Below are 23972 nucleotides of genomic sequence, written 5' to 3' on the forward strand. Positions count from 1 at the left end.
TCACACACTCAATTTCTAAGCTCTGTAATGCAACATCTCAGGAGCGCCTTGACAGAATGTCTTCCAATTTGCCTCAAATGGCGATTTGGACTCAAGAATGAACTAATGGCGGAGGCATAAGTCCGTGCTGCGGTCGTTCTAGTTTAATAACTAGGACGGCACTTGGAGAGTGCAGACCTCCGACAAGGCCAATTGCTTGTTCGTGAGTCGGATCCGGATCCACTCCAAAATGGAATGGGTTCTTCCTTGGCCCGTGCTGCACACTTCCACCAAGTTTCATGAAGAACGGGCCAGGAGCTTTTCCTTAATCCTGCTGACAAAACAGGCAAACGGTACATCATCTCCGAGGTAATTGCTATGAGTGAGTGGCATCATTGCGTGCTGAGATGATGGAGGTACATGATAATATTGAACATATAACTGTAGGAGTTCATACATTATTGTTGGCAAAATTTTACATTTTTCACTCATCATCCTTCCCATCAGCAAAGCCCAGACCTTGTTCTCACAGCTCTTCTCCTACTTACGCTCCTCTTTTCCATTGTGGCTGTTCCCTCGTCTCAGCTTAGAGGTGCCTAAAGGCCATTGGCACTCTGCTTCTTTCATTCAAATGGGCTGTAATTGTAGCTGATGCAGGGCAAATGCTCCCTATGATTTCCCTATCACATGCCAGCACCACTGAGAGAGAGGGGGGAAGTGGGCATGGCACCCAGCAGAGAAACAAAGAGCAAAGTGAAGAATTGTGAATGTAACTAAGAAGAGGGTTGGGTCAGGTCTCGACTGGATACGTCCTGCTCTCTAATTCCAGGTCAGTTATCAGTCAGAACACAGCCTGCATGGGGAATGGGCCCGGCATATCTACTGGGTTCTGTTATGGGGAATGGGCCCAGCATATCTACTGGGTTCTGTTATGGGGAATGGGCCCGGCATATCTACTGGGTGCTGTTATGGGGAATGGGCCCGGCATATCTACTGGGTGCTGTTATGGGGAATGGGCCCGGCATATCTACTGGGTGCTGTTATGGGGAATGGGCCTGGCATATCTACTGGGTGCTGTTATGGGGAATGGGCCTGGCATATCTACTGGGTTCTGTTATGGGGAATGGGCCCGGCATATCTACTGGGTGCTGTTATGGGGAATGGGCCCGGCATATCTACTGGGTGCTGTTATGGGGAATGGGCCTGGCATATCTACTGGGTGCTGTTATGGGGAATGGGCCCGGCATATCTACTTGGTGCTGTTATGGGGAATGGGCCTGGCATATCTACTGGGTGCTGTTATGGGGAATAGGCCTGGCATATCTACTGGGTGCTGTTATGGGGAATAGGCCTGGCATATCTACTGGGTGCTGTTATGGGGAATAGGCCTGGCATATTTACTGGGTGCTGTTATGGGGAATGGGCCCGGCATATCTACTGGGTGCTGTTATGGGGAATAGGCCTGGCATATTTACTGGGTGCTGTTATGGGGAATGGGCCCGGCATATCTACTGGGTGCTGTTATGGGGAATGGGCCTGGCGTATCTACTGGGTGCTGTTATGGGGAATAGGCCTGGCATATCTACTGGGTGCTGTTATGGGGAATGGGCCCGGCATATCTACTGGGTGCTGTTATGGGGAATGGGCCCGGCATATCTACTGGGTGCTGTTATGGGGAATGGCCCGGGTACCTACCTTTCCAAAGCGAACATAAAAACTCAAACATTTACTCGTTATTTCTATTTATTATATTAAAATATATATTTTATTTATCTGTAATTACAGCTCTTGATCCCAATTCTAATGTCAGTTCCAGTAACTGTTGTAGTGTAAAAACAAAAAGCCTCTCATACGCACAATTGTACTGTAATTACTGTACAACTGTTTGTTTTGGGTGTTAAATACAGTCAGATGATGACTTTTCATTGTTTCTCCATTTTTCTAGCAGTCGGGTAATTTTCCAGCAGTGGGTGGCCACCGCTGCTGAAAGAATGTAGGGGAAACGGCAGCTTCCTCTTATAGGGCTCAGTCTGAATGGACTTCAGTGAGAGGCAAGGCCATGCATGCATATCATCCAAACAGTCATGATGGGTATAGAAACACTTGCGCTCACGCATCCTGTCTCATAAAGCGTAATGATAGAGGCGATAAACAGTGATTACTGTGCCTGGGGACATCTCAGCTCCACTTCTTGACACATCTGAAACAGAGGCAGGTGTGCATATGAAAGGTAGAGAGTAGAGACGTGCGTTATGAAGGTGCTCTTTTAAATTATGCCAAAGTGAACTAGAGGTAGAGCCATTGCCGGGAAAACACCGACATGAACTTTACCACCCAATTATCCTCCTCATCCACCTCTCTCCCCTCTCTGCCCTCTTTCTGCAGCTTGTCTCACCTTTGTCTTTATCGTCTGAGACTTGCTACAAGGCTGTTAGGCTTCTGCAGCGGAAAAGTCACAAGGCCAGAGATGTGTGTCTTTGTGCAAGGAGTTTCAGAGTTTGTGAATCGAAGAGCCGAGAGAGTGAAGTTTGTAGCTTGTCAAAGAGAAGCAAGTATTACAGAGTCAGAGAGAGAGAGAGTGATTTGAGGGTACATTTACCTCGCTGTCATGTACTGTACTGACAAACGTGCAGCATAAGCCACGGCGACAATTAGCGACAGCATATCTTGGCTTATGCTGTTGTTAAGACGACGGGAAAGTGACGTAGGATGATGCAGTAAGGAAGATCAAAGCGATGCGTCAGTTAACTGAAGGGGAGTGTGGGGATAGATAGAGGGGTGTTTGTTCACAGAGGGAATGTATTCAGAAATGAGCAGGAGCTAAGATGTGAGCAAGCACAGGTGGGTGTGGTAGGGTTGTCACTAGGGCTGTGGCGATTCACTTATCTCCCGATTCGATACTATCACGATTCTTGGGTGCCGATTCGATTTATATTGCGATTCTTAAGTATTGCGATTCTACGATTATTGCGATTCGATATTACGATTTATTGCGATTTTTGTTTATTTTTTTCTTTTCTTTTTTCAGTTTGTTTGCTTTTTTACACTAGATTAGAACATGGGAAAAGTTGAATCATACACTAGAGACTGTATATTATATATCATGAGTAGGGCTGGGCGATATAGTTAAAAACAGGGGCGGACTGGGATCATAATTCAGGCCGGGCATTAGATACCAAGCAGGCCAGGCCGATATGGGCCAACGCGTGTGAAATTTGGGCCGTTTGAAGCCAGATTTGGGCCGTTTGAAGTCCAATTTTACAATGAGATGCACCCACTTTAACCCTGAAGTGTAATTATTACTTCAGACTAACTAATAAAGTAATAAAACCACTAGTAAACCAGTAGGCGGCGCCTGGCCTGCTGTTCAGTGAGTGGCCTGACTGCAAGCACCCAAAAAAAAAAGAAAAAAAGATTTTTTTTTTTTTTTTTTTTTTTTAATTTGCGATTATCGATTCTGGAATAAAAGATCGATCCAAAAAATCGTGACATTAAAAATCGCGATACTTAGGTGAATCGATTTTTCCCCCCACCCCTAGTTGTCACGATGCTAGAATTTCTACTTCGATACTGATATACCCAGGAAAATATCGATACTTGATACCGTTTTCAATACCACGGGGGGTGGGGGGATGACAACACATCAAGAGGCATACAAATATGGCAGATGGACGGACAAACACACACTTCTACATAGTCTAGGCCTGATAAAACTCCACAGTCATCAGAACAGGACACTTTCAGCTTGTTGAAGCAAGCAACAGATACCCATTAATGATAGGGAGGGAAAAATCAGTAGCATGTTTGATTGATACTGTTGCAAACGAGTATTGTATCCATTTCCTATCTTTAGTATCGATACTTTTGACTGACAACCTTAGACCGTGAAATGATCATCAAAACCGTTGTAGAAAATCCAAGTGGAGTCCGATAGTTGTAGACTGTCCACAGTTCCTGGTGTTTTATTGGCATAGTTTGGTCGAGCCTCCATAGCTTGAAAGACAAGAACATGACCATGATGAGAAGAGTCCATGAAGCTGTAGTCACTTGGCAGATGGCCGGTTTTGCAGTGTCGGGGCTCTGAGCTGAGGCAAAACTTTTACAGTTTACTTGCAGTGTTCTATTTTCACTGTTTGCTGCCAAAATACTGTCCTTTATGTTGAAATGTTTTATTATAGTCGGATGTGTGATCCAGAATGAATTATTAAAACCATCTGGGACAAAATAGCATTAAAACAACTTTTGGACTGTCAAAATGTCCCCCTATATCTTTAAATAATCGGGTCAAAGTATTGAGTGCAGCTGTGGGAGGACTGAGGACGCACCCTGACCCTACTTACAATCCATCCTGAATTAGCCCACGCTTTTGCTCAATATTTTATATTTAACCGTCAATTTAACCCTCGTTAGCGTCAAACAATGGTGTCTGCATGTGTGAATGTCTCTGGACGGCTACGGCAACAACAATGTCTCGGTAGGAAGGGCGAGCCAGAATGTGCCAAGTCTTATCGCACAGCTTTTCATGCCTTCATGCATATTTTATTGGGATGTGGGTTGCTAAGTGGTAGATATGATTGCCTCTCATTTTACACCAGATCACAGAGATTAATAATTGTAGGCGTTCCAATTATTTTAGTAAAATCCTCTAATTGTTTGGCATGAACAGAGTGATGCCAAAAACAGCTTACTGCCTTCGCATAATATTCTCACACTGATTTATTGATGTGCAAAAGGCTTACTTACGGTCTTCACAGAATATTGTCACACTGATGTCACATGTCTGGCAGTCAGTGAACCGGCAATCAATGTGTGCAGGACTTGGCCACATGAACAGTATTTCCTGGAGGAGTAACCAAGAGGAAACAACTAGTCTCTGTGTAAAAGCGTATTTCAAGCATTCTGCCATCGGGAACTATACTTGTTAGGAATAGGCTGTAATTTTTTTTGAACAAGTAATGAGTTTAACTTGGTAAATTGACATTGGAATTAGGCTGTAACATCAGCGGAGCTTTCGATAACTGTTTGCCTTTTTTTGGTGACAGTTTATCTCATTGACCATCGTCGTCATTAGGGTGTGAATCTTCGGGTATCTTTTGTTTTCTGAATCCTGGGGTCACGATGCGATTCAGATTTTAAGCGGTTTGGGATTCAAAACGATTCCCGATTCAAAATCGATTCTCGATTCAGCGCAAAGGGGGATCGCAGGATCTACTCCAGTCCGCTGTATGCTAAGAAAGGTGGTGTATCAATTCATGGCATGAAAGCAGAATAAAGTGTATAAAATAGTGATGCACCGATATGAAAATTTTGGCCGATACAATAACCGATATTAACATTGCTGTTATGGTCGATAACCGATATTTACCGATGTCGATATGATCTCTATAAAACACATTTTTATAATAATAAAATTTGGTACATACTAGGGATGTTCATTTTGAAAATTTTCCAAAATCCATAATCGGTGAAAATTAACGATCAATTATCGATTATCGATCATATTAATACTTTTTTTTTTTTTTTTTTACAAAATGAATGCCTATGGCAGAAAATACGAAAGACAACGTGTTCTCCTCAATGAACTCTTTATTTCAATGTGTCTCCTCTCCAACACTGCTGTCCCCGGCGCATGCCGGTGTGAATTTCCCATGTTTAAAACAGTTTTGTTGGCACAAAGGCCTGTGCCCAGCCAGAAAACTAGAGACTATATGAAGCTCCACCTCACGTTAGTCGGCTGTGCAATGGAGTGGGGCGAGGAGGAACGAATTCCACCCAAACCTAGTCCAAAAAAAAAAAAAAAAAAATTTAATAATTAAAAAATCGATCCAAATGCCACAGGATCGATTCCAATCCTTAACGATCAATTATCGATTTTCGATAATTGATGAACATCCCTAGTACATACTGAAAAACACATGTAAACCACTGAATTTGAAAAAATAATGCATTTCTTTATTTCCAAAACATTTGGAAAAGCCCATAAATCATATATTTACTGCATTGTTTCCTCTCGATGTGAAAATTTTGGCTCATACCGATAACCGATATTAACATAGCAACATCGGACCGATGCCGATATGTTAAAAAATAACTAACATCTGCCGATACCGATATGATTGCCGATATATCGTGCATCCCTAGTATAAAATAAGATTATGTCGTTTATATATAAAGAAAAATTATCAACTGATTGCAATAATGTAAACACACAAAGGCAAACCTAAGACAAAAGGTAACATGTATTCATGCTAAATTTGCACAAATAAAAATGTCTTATTATTTCTCAGTTCTCAGTGACTTCAACAAAAAACAATTAAAGTAATACAAAAAATAAAAAGGAAAAAATAATCTATTCTTGGGACTTGTGAATCGATTTAGAATTGTGGAAGATAAGAATCGTGATTCTTACATGAATCGATTATCATTGAAGTTATTTACATGAATTGTAAATCAATCTATTTACAATTAATTAATAAATGGACAGGAAAACAGGCAGTGGCTGTCAACAAGCAGTTAAAGGAACCTATTCATCTAAAACTGACAACGAGCCCCGCTGGCCAGTTGGAAAACTCTGACAAGTTGTCTTGGTGACCTGGCGGGGTGCACTGAGTTGCTCTGTAGCTGGCTGACACATGATGATTTCTCAACTGATGGCTTGGATGTTTCAAGCCAAAGGAGTCTGACGTCACCCCTCTGTTAGCCTGTTAGCTTGTTTTGATCCTGTTGATTCTGAGTGCTCTCCTTTGTGTTGTGTTGACTGCAGCTGTAGTATCGTGTACTAAACTGAGTGTATAGGCTATGTGTGTGGATGTCTAGACTCTAGAGAGTGTGTGTGTGTGTGTGTGTGTGTGTGTGTGTGTGTGTGTGTGTGTGTGTGTGTGTGTGTGTGTGTGTGTGTGTGTGTGTGTGGAGAGTGGTTGTTGGTTGGCAGAATATACTGTGGAGCCTACTGGGGGTTATTGTGAGCCGAATGCAACAAAACATCTTGATAACCCCAATGACAACCACACGCTCAACCCCCCCTTTCACTGATCTCCTTGGGGGTGGCACACAGTAGATCTGATCTCCTTGGTGGTGACACACAGTAGATCTGATCTCCTTGGTGGTGACACACAGTAGATCTGATCTCCTTGGTGGTGACACACAGTAGAGCTGATCTCCTTGGTGGTGGCTCACAGTAGAGCTGATCTCCTTGGTGGTGACACACAGTAGATCTGATCTCCTTGGTGGTGGCTCACAGTAGAGCTGATCTCCTTGGTGGTGACACACAGTAGATCTGATCTCCTTGGTGGTGGCTCACAGTAGAGCTGATCTCCTTGGTGGTGGCTCACAGTAGAGCTGATCTCCTTGGTGGTGGCTCACAGTAGAGCTGATCTCCTTGGTGGTGGCTCACAGTAGAGCTGATCTCCTTGGTGGTGGCTCACAGTAGAGCTGATCTCCTTGGTGGTGGCTCACAGTAGATCTGATCTCCTTGGTGGTGGCTCACAGTAGAGCTGATCTCCTTGGTGGTGGCTCACAGTAGATCTGATCTCCTTGGTGGTGGTGGCTCACAGTAGAGCTGATCTCCTTGGTGGTGGCTCACAGTAGATCTGATCTCCTTGGTGGTGGCTCACAGTAGAGCTGATCTCCTCGGTGGTGGCTCACAGTAGAGCTGATCTCCTTGGTGGTGGCTCACAGTAGATCTGATCTCCTTGGTGATAGCACACAGTAGAGCTGCATCTGATCTCCTTGGTGGTGGCACACAGTAGAGCTGATCTCCTTGGTGGTGGCTCACAGTAGATCTGATCTCCTTGGTGGTGGCTCACAGTAGAGCTGATCTCCTTGGTGGTGGCTCACAGTAGATCTGATCTCCTTGGTGGTGGCTCACAGTAGAGCTGATCTCCTTGGTGGTGGCTCACAGTAGATCTGATCTCCTTGGTGGTGGCTCACAGTAGAGCTGATCTCCTTGGTGGTGGCTCACAGTAGAGCTGATCTCCTTGGTGGTGGCTCACAGTAGATCTGATCTCCTTGGTGATGGCACACAGTAGAGCTGCATCTGATCTCCTTGGTGGTGGCACACAGTAGAGCTGATCTCCTTGGTGGTGGCTCACAGTAGATCTGATCTCCTTGGTGGTGGCTCACAGTAGAGCTGATCTCCTTGGTGGTGGCACACAGTAGATCTGATCTCCTTGGTGGTGGCACACAGTAGATCTGATCTCCTTGGTGGTGGCACACAGTAGAGCTGCATCTGATCTCCTTGGTGGTGGCACACGCCACACGGTAGAGCTGCATTAAATCCTGTTTATTGGTAAATCCAGACTGTCTGACCCTTAAGATGAGCTTCAGCAGGCAACCCTCTCAGGGACGTCTGGGGCTCTAAAAGCCAGCCGGAGATAGAAACCTCCTCCCATCGATAAATACAAGTCACAATACAGCACAGCAGAAAAAAGACCCCAACCTAACTGACGATTTCTGCATCGAGTTACATCGAGTTCTGGTCCCAGCTTGTACTGGGATATGGTGAAGCATGCCAGAACCGCTCCGCTTGTTAGTGAGCTGGCTGTCCGCCCTTTTTTCGAAAGATTGCAGAAAAAAATCAATTCAGTTCTCAGTTGTAGTCACAGCTCATGTCTGGGAGGAGCGCTTAAATGTTTGTGTGTGTGTGCATGCGTCTACTCTATGTATATGTGTGTGTATATCTTAGGAATGGGCATTTTAAGCAATTTAAATACTCGAGTACTCTCCTTCTATTATGAACGAGTGCTCGAGTACTCGCGAGGGGGGGGGGGCGCGGGCTGTGTGATTACTATGGTAATGACTGAGCAGGGGTAATCTGCTGTGTATCGGGCTGTTCACACATAACGTTTGCATTTTTGCATGGAAAAAGCGCTACCTGGAGCATTTTTGTCAGGAGAGACTGTGATATTAGGTGACGCTAAGCTAACATCTAAAGCCTACCTTTAGACAGTATCTCCGATGGTTGGATTAGCGCTTTGGAGCAGACAAGTTGTGAAACAAGCGAAGGCATTTGATTTCCAATACATGTCCATTGTTGCTGAATAGTGATCACCATGATGCGATTGTCTCCCAAAAAGTGATTCTTTCTCCACATTTCTTGTGACTAACGTTATGGGAAACGACTAGTGCAACGTTTTGAATGAGTTTTATCGGGCGTGCGCTATGAAGAAGCGTGCTTCTCATTCAGGAGAATATCTCCAGCCACCATTTTCGGGAAGAGCTGGAAAACGTCTGGTTAAAACTTTCAAAATAACGTTACTTAAACAAAAGTAAATAGCTTATTGATGCACGTTGGAGGAGAAAAGGTATTTCAATGAATGAAGCAGCATCCTTGTATCAAAATACTCGTCGTGATGTTATATGGCGTGAAACTGTGGCTGTAACGCATTACTCAAAATAAATAAGGTTACAATAAGCGTTTTATTTTGAAAGCAACAAAGCGGATGACGTACTTGTACATTCTGGCTGACTTGACGCCCGGCCGTGCAGTTGCTGCTGGTTGCTGCCAGATCCACATGACGATGCGCGCGTAGATCTTCTACCATTTTTAAAGGGGTGGGGAGTGGGTCGAGTACCCGAACAGCAGAAACGTTACTCGAATACTGACGTTATGAACGAGTGCTCGAGTACCCGAGTACTCGCGCCCATCCCTAGTATATCTGTATGTGTGTGTGCACTGCATGCGTCTATGTATATAGTATCTGTGTGTATATCTGTGTGTGTGCATGCCTTGCGTCTATGTATATATCTGTGTGTATATCTGCCGATCCCCTTGCTGCCTTTACACTATGTCCCTACTCTCCCTGGACGAAAGCAGACTATTTTGCCAGGTTTACTGTGACCACAAGTATGGTGTCTCTGGCTGGGAACAGAAGGGACATGGGGGAATAGAAAGAAACAAGTGCAAGGGAAGACAATTTATGGTAGTGGGAACTGGGAATGTTTCTCTGAATGTAATTGACTGATGAAACTCAGTCTTCTACCATGATCCCAGTGCAGTGGGTAGGCTATAGATAATGCATGGCAGAAAGATCTAATACCATAAATGGAGTTCGATCTAGGGCCTTTGTATATTTCTGTACATATCTGTGTATATTTCTTTGCATATAATGAAGTTGCCTGCACGTGTTTACATTCCAGTGAGTGATAATATGTTTATTTTTTCACAGAGGTTCTGATGAACACCAAGACCGAGACATCAGAACTCAAGTGGACCATCTACTCCCGTGCCAAGCCTGAGGTCACGGTGTGTAGCCCCAACCTCACTGTGCTGACTGCTAATCTGTATTCCATACACAGGACTCGTGGTGACCGGGGAGTGGACTTTTGCCTTGCAGCTGTTTCTTTGCTTCTTCTGCTACAAATGAGTTCCTTATATGGCAGAATAAAGGAAACAGCAGAGTAAATGAGGGATATGAAGTACATTGAAAGCAGATGCTTTGACATATCGTATCAGGCTTGGAGTGAACGTTACAGGCTGCCCACCATTTTGAGCCAGAAAAAGACATGTCTGTAATTTGAGCGAGTGAGCTGCTGGAGAGCTGCTGCCAGCAGCATCAATGGAGAGAACTGCTCAACTTGCTGATGTCTCTTGATGAGGAAAAATGGCTGTGATGATGCTGGCATGGAGGTCTCAGCGACTGGTCAAAAACACTTACTCCTTAACGATTTAAAAAAATCACAATATGAACTTCACAAAGGCTGCAATTAATTTCTCAAGGGGGAGAAGCATCCAAAATGGATTTCAAGTACAATATTGGTTAATTCCTTTCATCATACTCAAACTCAGTAAATCCTGCATACTGACTGTTCACCCCGCAAAATAACTTTTATAAAGTTCTAACAATTGACAAGAAAAACTTGTGATCACATGAATCACAATTGTGTCAAATAATCAGATTTTCTTTCAGCCCTACTGTCCATGCATTTGATCAAGAATCAAGGCAAAACAGACAAGCAGTCAATTTACAGTATGTGCAGCCAGTCACTTGCAGCAATTCATCAAGAAGGTCACGTTGAGGGAAAGCCAAGTTTGGATTGTGGTGCGTAAAGCCCTTATTACGCTGAAGAGAGAGACATGCCTCAATGCTGGTTTCATGCTCACAGATGACAACTGGGCAGTGGAAAGAAGTCATTTAGTCACATGAATTATGTTTCAAAGTGCTAAACAAACGCACAAGCACATCTGTGACACGCACCAAAAGATGCAGATTTGAGCAGATATCGTTAACATTTAGGTGTGGGGTTTCTTTTCCTGGCAGAGTTTACACCTTCTCCACCCCCAAATGGCGCATTTCCACCACACATAACAGCACAGTACAGCTCTACTCTACCTAGCCTTACTCGTCTCTACTTGATATAGACTTTGCTTCCGTAGCAAGTTTACCCGCCTCCGCCCACACCTGGTCTTCATAGCGACCGCATATCTGCCCTCCACCCATAGCCCAAGTAGGCTATAACGTATAACGTTAAAATTAAATCCATACATGGAACTTTTAAACTGGTTAGGAAATACTGGTGCCTCTAAATGACCTACATGGGCAAATGTGACAATCGGCCAGGAGAATGGATATCAATTTGTTGTTATTTAGGCTACATGCATGCGCTGCGTGGTGGACGGGGGTTACGCTACGGGGAGAAGGGAAGCCACTACCCCGGCGGCCACTCACCAGGCAAGACCCCCCCCCCTTCCCCCGGCCTAGTGGAGCCGACGTAGCACACAACTACAAGGGCTTCCTGAGCAGTGGACTTTTTCTCTCTCAAAACAATTGAAAACCACCGTCATGAAAAATCTGAGCAAGGAGATGGATTTTGTTTCACCAGCCTGGGGCAAAGTAAGTGCCATTGAAGACAAAGCCATTTGAGTGATCACATCCTTACTACAGCGAAGTATTACTATCCTACTGTAATTGAAGTGATCTCTTGCAGGATGACATTGTGTCAATTCAAGGAGCACAACTGGCTACGACTATATTGATAGAGCTCAAGGGGGCGCTGTGTGATTTGACAGGCACAAAAATGATTGTGCACACCTGGGAATGCAGAGGCGGACTTCAAGACAAAAGAGGAAACTAGTAAGACAGATGGCAAGGAATGTTCTTTGATAAGACTGGGAGAAATCCGAGCTACGGTTCCTCTAAGACGGGGGGGGGGGGCTTTTAGTCCTGTTCTTCAAGACCGGGTCAGGTGGTGACAGAAATGACCAGTGGGGAAAAAGCAGTGAACCTTTGAGAGTAGTGAACCTTGTTGCCCTAACTTCTAGTTCCAGCCGAACTGTCAGTCTGCCCATCTACGGGGGCTTGGGGGGCGTTTAGGGACCTGACACAGGACACGAGTTCTTTCCGTCAGTTCCCTTGTCTTTTCCATGACTACAGCCATGCCAAGAGAGATGACAAACAAGGCTGTCCAACTCAATTTCAGTCAGGGCCATATTAGGTTGAGGGCTGGATATTTGTTTAGATGTTTTCATTTAGTTTAACAATGTAATGATATTTGATCATGCTTTAAACATCCCGTGTAGCCTTCTGACACAGTAGTTTGTCTGACACCAAGCCCTAAACCACCAAAACCAATGGCTGGGAAAGCTGCTTGCTATTTAATCAAGCAAAAATAATAATGAATATTGATTCTTTGTTTTTTTTAATAAGTTAAGTGATACTGTATGAACCTGTTTCAATAGTCTAAATGATACATGACCTTGATCGATAGCCTATATACAAAATAAATATTGGATGCTTACATTTTTACATGTGCCATGTAGTTAACTGATAGGCATTCCATTTTGATGGCCTAATTGTTCCATCCCACTTAAGTGGATGTAAACTCACCGAGCGCTTTATTAGGAACAGCATCATAGAACAGCATCATAGTGGGTACAGTAAGTAGCAGCTTTATTAGCACCAGCATCATAGTAGGTAGGTATCAGCTTGATTAGGAACAGCTGTGGGTACAGTAGGTATCAGCTTGATTAGGAACAGCATCATAGTAGGTAGGTATCAGCTTTATTAGGAACAGCATCATAGTAGGTAGGTATCAGCTTTATTAGGAACAGCATCATAGTAGGTAGGTATCAGCTTTATTAGGAACAGCATCATAGTAGGTAGGTATCAGCTTTATTAGGAACACCATCATAGTAGGTAGGTATCAGCTTTATTAGGAACACCATCATAGTAGGTAGGTATCAGCTTTATTAGGAACAGCATCATAGTGGTTAGGTATCAGCTTTATTAGGAACACCATCATAGTAGGTAGGTATCAGCTTTATTAGGAACAGCATCATAGTAGGTAGGTATCAGCTTTATTAGGAACAGCATCATAGTAGGTAGGTATCAGCTTTATTAGGAACAGCATCATAGTAGGTAGGTATCAGCTTTATTAGGAACAGCATCATAGTAGGTAGGTATCAGCTTTATTAGGAACAGCATCATAGTAGGTAGGTATCAGCTTTATTAGGAACAGCATCATAGTAGGTAGGTATCAGCTTTATTAGGAACAGCATCATAGTGGGTAGGTATCAGCTTTATTAGGAACAGCATCATAGTGGTTAGGTATCAGCTTTATTAGGAACACCATCATAGTAGGTAGGTATCAGCTTTATTAGGAACAGCATCATAGTGGGTAGGTATCAGCTTTATTAGGAACACCATCATAGTGGGTAGGTATCAGCTTTATTAGGAACAGCATCATAGTAGGTAGGTATCAGCTTTATTAGGAACAGCATCATAGTAGGTAGGTATCAGCTTTATTAGGAACAGCATCATAGTAGGTAGGTATCAGCTTTATTAGGAACAGCATCATAGTGGGTAGGTATCAGCTTTATTAGGAACAGCATCATAGTAGGTAGGTATCAGCTTTATTAGGAACAGCATCATAGTGGGTAGGTATCAGCTTTATTAGGAACAGCATCATAGTAGGTAGGTATCAGCTTTATTAGGAACAGCATCATAGTAGGTAGGTATCAGCTTGATTAGGAACAGCATCATAGTAGGTAGGTATCAGCTTGATTAGGAACAGCATCATAGTAGGTAGGTATCAGCTTTATTCGGAACAGCATCATAGTAGGTAGGTATCAGCTTTATTAGGAACAGCATCATAGTAGGTAGGTATCAGCTTTATTAGGAACAGCATCATAGTAGGTAGGTATCAGCTTTATTAGGAACACCATCATAGTAGGTAGGTATCAGCTTTATTAGGAACAGCAGCATCATAGTAGGTAGGTATCAGCTTTATTAGGAACAGCATCATAATGGGTAGGTATCAGCTTTCAGCTCAGTGTCAACCAGCTAGCAAAGTGACATCTGCCTCCAGGTTGGACATGGTTGCATTCTGAGATGCTTTTCTGCTCAGCACAGTTGTAAAGAGTTATTGTCGCCTTTCTGTCAGCTCCAACCAGTCTGACCATTCTCCTCTGACCGCTCTCATCAACAAGGCGTTTCCATCCGCAGAACTGACGCTCACAGGATTTTTTTTTTTGCACCTTTCTGTGTAAATTCTACAAACTGCTGTGCATGAAAATCTCAGGAGATCAGCAATTTCAGAAATATGCCACGGTCAAGTCAGTGAGATTACATTTCCCCCCATCCGGATGTTTAATGTGGAAATTGACTGAAGCTGCTGACCTGTATGTGCATGATCTTATGCATTGCACTGCTGCCACATGATTGGCTGAACAGATCATTGCATGAATAAGCAGGTGTACAGGTGATCCTAATGAGAAAAAAAAAACTCTCTCGTAACGGGACAAGCCCCGTCTTTTATTGTCACACGAACACCACAACACATGCATGCGGCCACAACACACTCATGCTGACGGTGGCCGGTGAAAAGTGTCCTCTGCATTTAACCCATCCAGGCATGTCCTTTCCTCCGGGGGGCAGGCCAGGAGCAGTGGTCGCTTTCTCGTACAGCGCCCGGGGACCAACTTCGGATGTTGTCGTCACTGGTCCGATGACGATGACGATCTGATCTTCTGCATGTTTTTAGTGGGGGGGTTATATACGGAGGAACCCCCTGGGGGAGCACCGGGAGAACATGCAAACTCCACACAGAGAGAAAGGCCCTTACGACGAGATACCCCACCTGGGCAGTAGGCACTGAAGATATGGGGGGGAACACAACCACAGCACCCACAGTGTCCCAGGCGAGAATCGAACTCAGGACCTTCTGACTGTGAGGCGACAGCTCTACCACTGAGCCACCGTGCCCCCTAAAAGCCCGAAGTGCTTGGTTTAGTCGAACAAAATAATGCATCTTGAAGTCAAATAATAAATCTCTTTTTGCTGTCAGCTGACATCTTGCAATGTTCCTTTGATGCAATTCCCATGCCTTATAGTGAAGTCACATGGGACCTGTGGGATGATTTGTGCATCTTCATCACAGAACATTTGTTCACATAAATAGCTGCTCCCGCGCTCTTTGCCATTGTAATCTGCGATGAAAGGAGGAAATTTTCACCTGGAGAGATTCAAACGTGGCTCCCAGCTCCCCGCTCAGCACTGCCATCCATTCAGCCCAGTCTTTTCCCTCGCTCTCCACATCATCTGCAAATGGATTTTTAAAAATTTACATATTTACGTAACTGAATTTCTGAGCCCCAACTCAAGTTCAGCAAATCTGCTCAATTGTGCCCCCTGAGTATGTTAATGTTTTTCCTTGTACCCCGCTCTCGGGAACACAGTGATGGCAAGATCACAAGTAAAAAATGAAAGTGTTTTACTCTTTCATTTGGCAGTTTGGTTAGGAAGGTTTTCACTTCATCATACATATTTGTAATATCCTCTCTGTCTCTCTGTATCCCTGCGTTTTAGTTGGAGCAGTGAACGGAGTGAAAGCTGCATCTGTCTTGGATGCTGTGTGGAATAGTGTGCTCTGTTTGACAATTGAGACTTGTATTCCCGTCCCCACTAGCTGCAGGAAGAAGGATTTAACAACACACATTCAAATGTGGGCTGGATCAAACTGTGTGGCAGGCCAGAGCCTCACAAGCCTCTCTGACAGGTGCTATAAAGCACAGGGCCAAGCCAACGATGATTTACAACCTTATTACCATGAGTTTTTATTTGACCAAATGTATAAAAGGCCATCGTGAAAGTCTTTCTTGGAGAATTAAATACAATCAGGGCTGGAAGACAAAAGCAGTTCACATGTTTTATGAATCATGTGTCATTTTGCCTTGGCCATCTGCCACTCCTTTCTTCTCTGTTGTCTCTCAGTGGGAGGAAGTGAGCGGTCTAGATGAGGAGAACAACAGCGTGAGGACTTATCAGATCTGCCAGACTGACAGCTCTTCCAGCCATTGGCTGCGCAGTGGGTTGATCCAACGGCGGGGAGCATCTCAGGTGTATGTGGAGCTGCGCTTCACCATGATGGAGTGCTCTTCCAGAACCACCCACCACCGTAGCTGTAAGGAGACCTTCAACCTCTACTACTACCAGGCCGACTCCAACGAGGCCACAGACACTCACCCACCCTGGATGGAGAACCCATACACAAAGGTATCAGCACTTAACGGTTGTGTACATTTCCATGATCTACTCTGTTAACATCTACTCAAACTTTGATGTATTATGTGAAATTAAAACAAAGATTGAATTCTCTGTGTTGGAATGAGCATTATAGAAGAGTTACAGATCTTGCCCTTTCTTCGTGTCCTAGGTGGACACAGTGGCTGCAGACTTTCTCCTGAGGAAGGGAGGGGAGCGGAAGTTCAATGTGAAGACATTGCGGCTTGGCCCTCTGTCGAAGAGGGGCTTCTACTTGGCGTTTCAGGCTCAGGGAGCCTGCATGGCGCTGGGTGGCGTCAGGGTGTTCTTCAAGAAGTGTCCCGCCCTGGTCAGTGCCCTATCCTCCTTCCCTGAGACCGTCCCGCGCATCCTGGTGCAAGAGGCGCAGGGCGAGTGTGTGGAGCACGCCATCCAACAGGGGCCGCGACTTCGCCTGCCTAAGCTCTTCTGTGGGGAGGACGGCCAGTGGGTGGGCCAGCCTACAACCACCTGCGCCTGCCAGCCAGGATTTGAGCCCGCTGAGGAGCACACGCGCTGCACACGTAAGAGGAATGCTATGGTTGTTTATTGTTTATTGAATGGATCCCCATTAGCTGACGCCATGGCGACAGCTAATCTTCCTGGGGTCCACAATAAAAACGACAAGACATACAAAGTACATGCAATACGATACATAACATAGAACATACATTAAAATGATACTGTGCAATCAAATACTTGATTTTTAAATGACGATTTATTTTGTGTCTGAGTTATATGAGGAGGTAGTGAGTTCCAGGATGTTACTGAACGGTAGATAACTGTGCGTTTGAGAAGGTTTGTTCTTGGCGTTGGGGGTATTAAGTGTCCTGAGCTGGCATTCGGTGTAATGGTTGTGTCTGCTGCTTATGTTGACTATCTGATGGAAGAAATATTCAGGTGTCTGATTAAATAATACATTTCTAAAAAACATGATGAGGCTATAGTAAAGTTTAATTTCAACGGGGAACCAAGACAGGCGATCGTGCATATATGCTATATTTGTGCGTGTTGAATGCGTGACAGGAGTTTGGGCAACGTTAGCCTGCTAAACCATCCTGATCACGTGAACTCGCATTCTGTTTCCTTCTGCCCGGCCCCCAGCGCTTTCCAGAAATTACATGTACAAAGTCCACGGGCCAATCAGGGACCTGCCTCGTAGTTGACAACATAACCGGCAAATCAAGGACGCCGCTGGCAAAACAGTATGGTGGCTCCTGAAGCAATAAGCAGTAACCTGGCAGTGACATTAACACGAGTAGAGTAAATGTAGTTATTGCAGAAATAGACTCATGGACAACAACGTAGAGTGAAACCGAATGTGGCATCACCCTATCAGGAGGCTTTTCACCAGGCTAGGGGAAAGCATCACCCTATCAGGAGGCTTTTCACCAGGCTAGGGGAAAGCATCACCCTATCAGGAGGCTTTTCACCAGGCTAGGGGAAAGCATCACCCTATCAGGAGGCTTTTCACCAGGCTAGGGGAAAGCACTCTCTCATCAGGATTCGGTGGGAAGCCGCACGTACAGTGTGTATGTCGACTACACCCACGCAAGCACACCAAACCGGAGCAGGCAGACTAAACAAGAAAACAATGGTAACATAAGGGTGGGGTTCACTGAGGGTCTAACCATTGGAGAGGAAATGAGAGACTGAGGAAGTTAATGAAGCAGGGGGGACGTTGGGGACACCGAGGGGACAGGGAGAGGTCGGCTGGAGCAGCGCTGAGCTCAGGAGGGGAGAGGTCAAAGGGTTACTTACTGCTGAGACGTCTCAGAAAGGCCTGCAGTGTCAGCGACCAGAGAGGGGGAGGGGGAGGGATGGTGCTAAAGATCCTATCAGTTTGAGAACATCAAAGCAAAGCAGACAATAAAGAAGGAAGAAGCAGGATGATTCTCTCAGGAGCTATGCAGCAGCTCTGCCTAACGAGTCCAATTAACAAGCACCCTGCGCGCTCTCACACACACACACACACACACACACACACACACACACACACACACACACACACACACACACACACACACACACACGCACACACACACACACACACACACACACACATCAAAAAATTACCCAACTCCAAAATGCTCAATATTTTTCTGAAGAAAATATCTGTGTACCTGTGCTCTTGTTTGAAGGTGGGATTTACTTTGATCTCTCTGGCGGTATTACAGTATATTAAAATTAAAATGAAAACATTTCAAATGTTCTGCTCCTGGTGAAGTGGGGTTGGCATCTCCGCTTCCAGCATTCTGACATTTAAGCGCATTTGGAGAAGAAAACTCACTAGACCAGAAAGGGAAATTGCCATTGCAAGATTGAACAATTGAGTTAATTTGGTTGGAAGGCTGGTCATTTTAAAAATTCAATTAACTGCCTCGGTTTATAATTAAATCAATGGTGCTACTATGCCTGTATCTCTCACATAATACATACATTTTCTGGGTCAGACAAAGTTCCCTGTCTTCAAATGTATGAATGCTGTCAAATTGATTAAATCTGTGGTTTAGATGAGTTTCATTAGAATATTTGAAGCACATGTTTGAAGCCAAGCTGATTTCCATGCACAGGGTGTATTTATACCCATGTGCCTGTAGTTTACGTGCTATCAATCTGATATACATTACAAAAGGTTACAAGATGACACTGAACATTCATAAACAGATGTGAGATCTCCAAGTTCAGCAGTTGAGGAGTTAGAGCAGAATGTTCACAGCTGTCGCGAAAAAGCCCCAGGATGCAAACGATCAAGTCTCAACATCAAACTTAATAATAACAAGCATCGCCAGAGTGAATGCTTCAACTTTGAGTAGTATTTTTAGGCTTTAACATTTTTCAGGGCCCAGTGGACTCCCAGTGATTGCTTTTGGCCGACAAAAATGTTATCAAAACAAAAAAGAATAATATATTAGCATGAATAGCTGCAAGTACTGTATAAAGCAATGTCACATCTGAATCCTTGTTGAGATTCATTGAAATGCAAAGATGCTGCTGTGACCAATTGTAGAAGACTGGTTGTCTAAAGCAGAAAGGGAGTATCTGTAGAACACTCCTCTCTGAAAATACTGCAGCAGGCTGTTCCTGTGAATCAGAATGTGTTATTTGTCAACTTGCCCGGTTAAATAAAAGCTAAAAAAATACCCCTGTGTTAATGTTCCAGTTGGTTAGTAATAATCCTGTCATCTGTCAGTCGCTGTTACTCCATTGGCCTTAGAGTTATTAGAATTAATACCTGGACACACTGATTCCTAAATACTGTCAGTGTTAAAGGATGGAAGTGCGTATAGTATGTCCAGATTGTCCACACTAGGTCAAGTGTTGAGACAGAGGGGGCAGCTTTGCTTGGTCGCATTGACACCAATGCATTAGTACCAAATACTGCAGTTCCTCAAATGGCCACTTGAGGCTGGCTATAAAAGCAAGTAAATCCCCATCCAGCCCTATGTTAAAATGCCTGACTTAGCAGCATAAATATAGGTTTACAACCTGGTTCAAAAATGGTTTTGGTCTCTAGCTAACTTCACCTTTCATGAGAACTGTACTGAGAGTGAATTCTTATATAACTCACTAAAGCCATTTCTAAACATGCCGTGAATTCCTGAACATATTCAGACATTACTCGGTCGGCATGCATGTTTAGCAACAAATGTCCGTTATGAGCGCGCTCCCGCGAACACGAACCTTACCCACCCGAAGCCCCAAGTGCAAAGTGTGCGTTGCTGTCAGAGCGGGTCTAGTCGAGCAGCTCCCCCGGCTCATTTCCAGAACGTGGAGTGAGCGGGCGGGTGGGGGTGAGAGGGAAAGCGAGCGAGACAAGATTATTATAGCATATAAATATTTGTTAAATGTTACTTTTACAAACCATTAATGTCCCCGTGCTATGTAGCATGTTATGTGGCTGGATTATTTGGAAGAGAGCCAAATTGGTGAGTAAACAAGTAAAAGTTGAATAATTGTTTCTTTTCCTCCATCTGCCATTTTGAAAGTGAAAATGCAACAAGGAGATGATGTGCTGCATTGGGCTATTGGGTGATAAGTGCCCACTATTAATGTCCACGCATATTAATTAATCGTTCACACATATCAATTCACTAAACGAGCAAACTCACTGCCAGGTGCATTGATTTCCTCAAGTGCCAAGTGGTGCAAACGGCTTGAATGATTTCCCCCCCTCCCGGTCTACCTGTCTGTCTGTCTTCTTGTATCTTGAAAATGCAATAAGATGATAGTGTTGCATTATATATTCGAGACATAACTTTTGTGGGGAGAAATAAATTGAAAACTAGTCAGATATGACTTGAATGCCACTTGTAAAATTGCCTTTTCCACTGTTTAACGTTAGTGCGACCACTATTTTGACTGGCAGGTTTTGGGCGATGTAAAAAGCGCTCACTTTTTGGCACATTGCCACCCCACGTTATCAACGCCTGAATAATGCATTGAAGGTTTTTCATGCAGTGGAGAATTGCTTTCTGAAATATATCTATATATGATGTAGTCTACACTGAAAAATGTAATTAAAAGTCTGCCTCGCATAAACATTGTGATTCCTGGCTGCAGCCTGCAGACTTTAGTGTGCAACACGTCCCCCACCCCCCCACCCTCTAGTCTCTACACCGGAACTTTTTCCTCGTGTTTAAAAACAGCGATCCCTCATGTCTGGAAGGGTAACTCCGGGAAGTACCCGGACCTGATTTCACAGGCATAGTTTGGAAATGGCTAATGACAGAAAACTATGTCAAATTGACTATCACACCCACACATTTCTGTGATTGTCTAAACTCTGTAGAGTTCACTGCATGGTCCTATGTGTCAATCCCAGTATTGTCAGTGAGCCAGCACAGCAGGTGAGATAATATCGTGCAGTGATAATATCAGATAGATACAGATAATATTGTGCAGTGCAGTACTTTGTACTTTGTTTATTGATTTGTGTCAAATATTCCTCTTTCTATGCTCTACGGTTATTTGTTGTACAATTTTATTTATGATTGTTATGTTGTCATGTAAAAAAAAAAAAAGTGCAAAATCCCAAATTGATGATAATGTGCTTTCCTTTGTTCTCCCCAGCCTGTCCAGTGGGTCAGTTCAAGTCGGGCACAGAGGGTCCATGCATAGGCTGTCCAGGGTTCAGCCACGGCACCGTCACAGGGGCGTCTACGTGCGCATGCCGTTCAGGGTACCTGCGAGCAGAGTCGGACACCCCCGACACCCCCTGCACCAGTAAGTGTACATACCACAGTACTTACACACATACAAACATGGAGGGGCCCAAGCATCCACACTCTTGTTCTGACTCATTTCCTTCCCCTGATACTGCTGTGTTGGTCTCACGTAGTCAGACCCACCGTCTGGCATTGTGAGACTACTGCTGTGTCACTCCCTGCCTTTGTTTCACCATCACTGCTTCCATCTCTCTTTTCCTCTGCTGTTGTTTAGCCAGGCTCCTCTCATCTGCTTTGTATCCTTTGTCCCAGGCAGCGCTGGGGGATTGAGATGTATGTGGCTTTTGTGACAGGTTGGTGGGGGCGGGGTGCCTACTCAAAAGTGAAGGGGAGGCATTGATGGTCTCGAGTGACACCTCCATGTGGATTCAGGAATTTAAATTCAGCCACATGTTGGATGTGTGACGGGAAGGACTTTTTAATGAGGCGCACGCTCTCAGAAGGGCCATAAAAGAGTTTGTGAAACTCTGGCTGGGGGCCATTTCTGTTCTCAGCAGGTGCGCCATAAATGCCAACTAGCATTCACATCCACCAAGTTTCTAATTACTGATCAATTTAATTAGAGGGGTTTTATCTAAATTATTTATTGCTTAATTAGGCAATGCCCGTTTTATATTCTGTTCTGATTGTGCCAGATTTCCTGTGCAATTCTTCACGTGACATTTATTGTCAGTTGATATGTAACGCGTCAAAGCGGCCTTGCCTTCTGTAAATCACGAGGACCTTCCCCATGGAGATAAGTCTTTTACTTTAGTATGATGGCCTTGGTCATTTAATAGTGCTTTTTTTTTTTACTTGTCAAATGAAGTCAACTCTAAAAAGAAGAAGAATCCTAAACCATGTCTGCAGATTAGTAGACCATACACGTGTCAAACAGGGACACCCCAGTGGCCCAGATAGCTGCATATACAATTTAACTAACATGCTTTTTCTACAAGCATGGTTTATAGGCAGTAAATGGGTTTGGTCGTGTCACCAAAACACACATCGGATCATTAATTAGACCTACTGATGTGATCAATCAGGGGTTATGGTTCACATTATGGTCTATAGGTGGCGGTGCCCAATGGCTTTCACAGCTCACTGTTTGTATGCCAAGCTGTGTGTAATGGCTCTGGCTCACTGTATATAGACCCAAAAGCCCCTCTTTGATGCTATCAACATAGATATTAGAAATGTGTGTGCATGGGTTACTAATCCATGGGCACGGTTTAGGAGTCAATTGTGAGAAGACTCACTCTACCCACTGATTTCCGCATCGTTTTCTTTGTTGTACCAGGTTACCTCTGGGGGTCTCCACAGTTATCCCTATTGCACTAGGTTTCTAGACGAACAATGCTTTTGTCGAATGTTTATTCATTCATTCAGCACCGAAATGTGTCAATTGTTTTCATTGTTCTTGTTGTTGGACTAGTTTTTATAGAGAAATAAGTGTAGTGTGCTGCTGACTGCATCCCTCCCTTGGTCAGGAACATTTCAGGCTCATGTCTTTTAGCTTTAAGCGCTACATTACTATTGGCACTTAAGTCTTAGCTGCAGGCTCAGTGACAAAGCTCTGTCTCCTTGGCAGGAACAGGAACTCATTCACAGTGGCTGAGTGGTATTGCTGTTTAGTTGTGCTTCGCCTTGAGGCAATCAAAGTCTTCTCACTATTTTCAGCCGCTGATCATTATCATCCAATTTTAGACAAATGTAATTGCACCAGTTAAATTCTGCAACACATGCTCCTGCTGTGGCTCTAATATTCTCCTTGGTAATTCTTTGTGCAGGCTGATTAAATATATAGCTCATATTGGGGGAAAACACGTAAACAGATCATCTGTATGTGTCATGGAAAAGATATTTGGCGTAACACAGGAAGTTAATAGGGAAGGTTTGTGCATTGCGATGATGTGTATTTCACTTCCTCCACGTTATGGTAGCAATAGTCTCATACAGTTCAGTCATGCTTTTATGTAATGCTGTATAGCTTGTTTGCAACCACGTGTTTCCGATGACGTGGAAAACAGCGCTGGAGGGCAGCCCTCCAGAGGAAGGCGAGTATGCAAGAGGGTTGGATGCCGCTCCACGCTGCAGGTATCGCCAGAAGATTGCAAAACATATAGGATATGATCCATATACAATGATGAGAAGCCACATTTTTCCAGCAACTTGTCTGATTTTGCTAGTGCTTTCCTATTGCTTCCTATGTAGCAAATGTAGCCTGCTGCTGGTTGCCCTCCAGCATGATCTGAACTAGAGCCCGACC

The 23972-nt window shown here is 44.1% G+C and overlaps 1 protein-coding gene across 1 annotated transcript in view; it reads left to right on the forward strand.

Annotated features, from left to right (window-relative positions):
- The window catches only part of ephb4a (eph receptor B4a), a gene marked incomplete at its 5' end in the record, with an annotated part of 66706 nt that overhangs the window by 23923 nt on the left and 18811 nt on the right, over nt 1-23972 (forward strand). The window contains 4 exons of the mRNA XM_083643213.1: nt 10146-10216; nt 16188-16469; nt 16630-17020; nt 21570-21722. Coding sequence (XP_083499339.1) covers nt 10146-10216; nt 16188-16469; nt 16630-17020; nt 21570-21722 — 897 coding nt within the window. The remainder of the gene's footprint in view (nt 1-10145; nt 10217-16187; nt 16470-16629; nt 17021-21569; nt 21723-23972) is intronic.

This window comes from Poromitra crassiceps (assembly GCF_964638095.1).
Source record: "Poromitra crassiceps genome assembly, chromosome: 1".
Lineage (NCBI taxonomy): Eukaryota > Metazoa > Chordata > Actinopteri > Beryciformes > Melamphaidae > Poromitra > Poromitra crassiceps.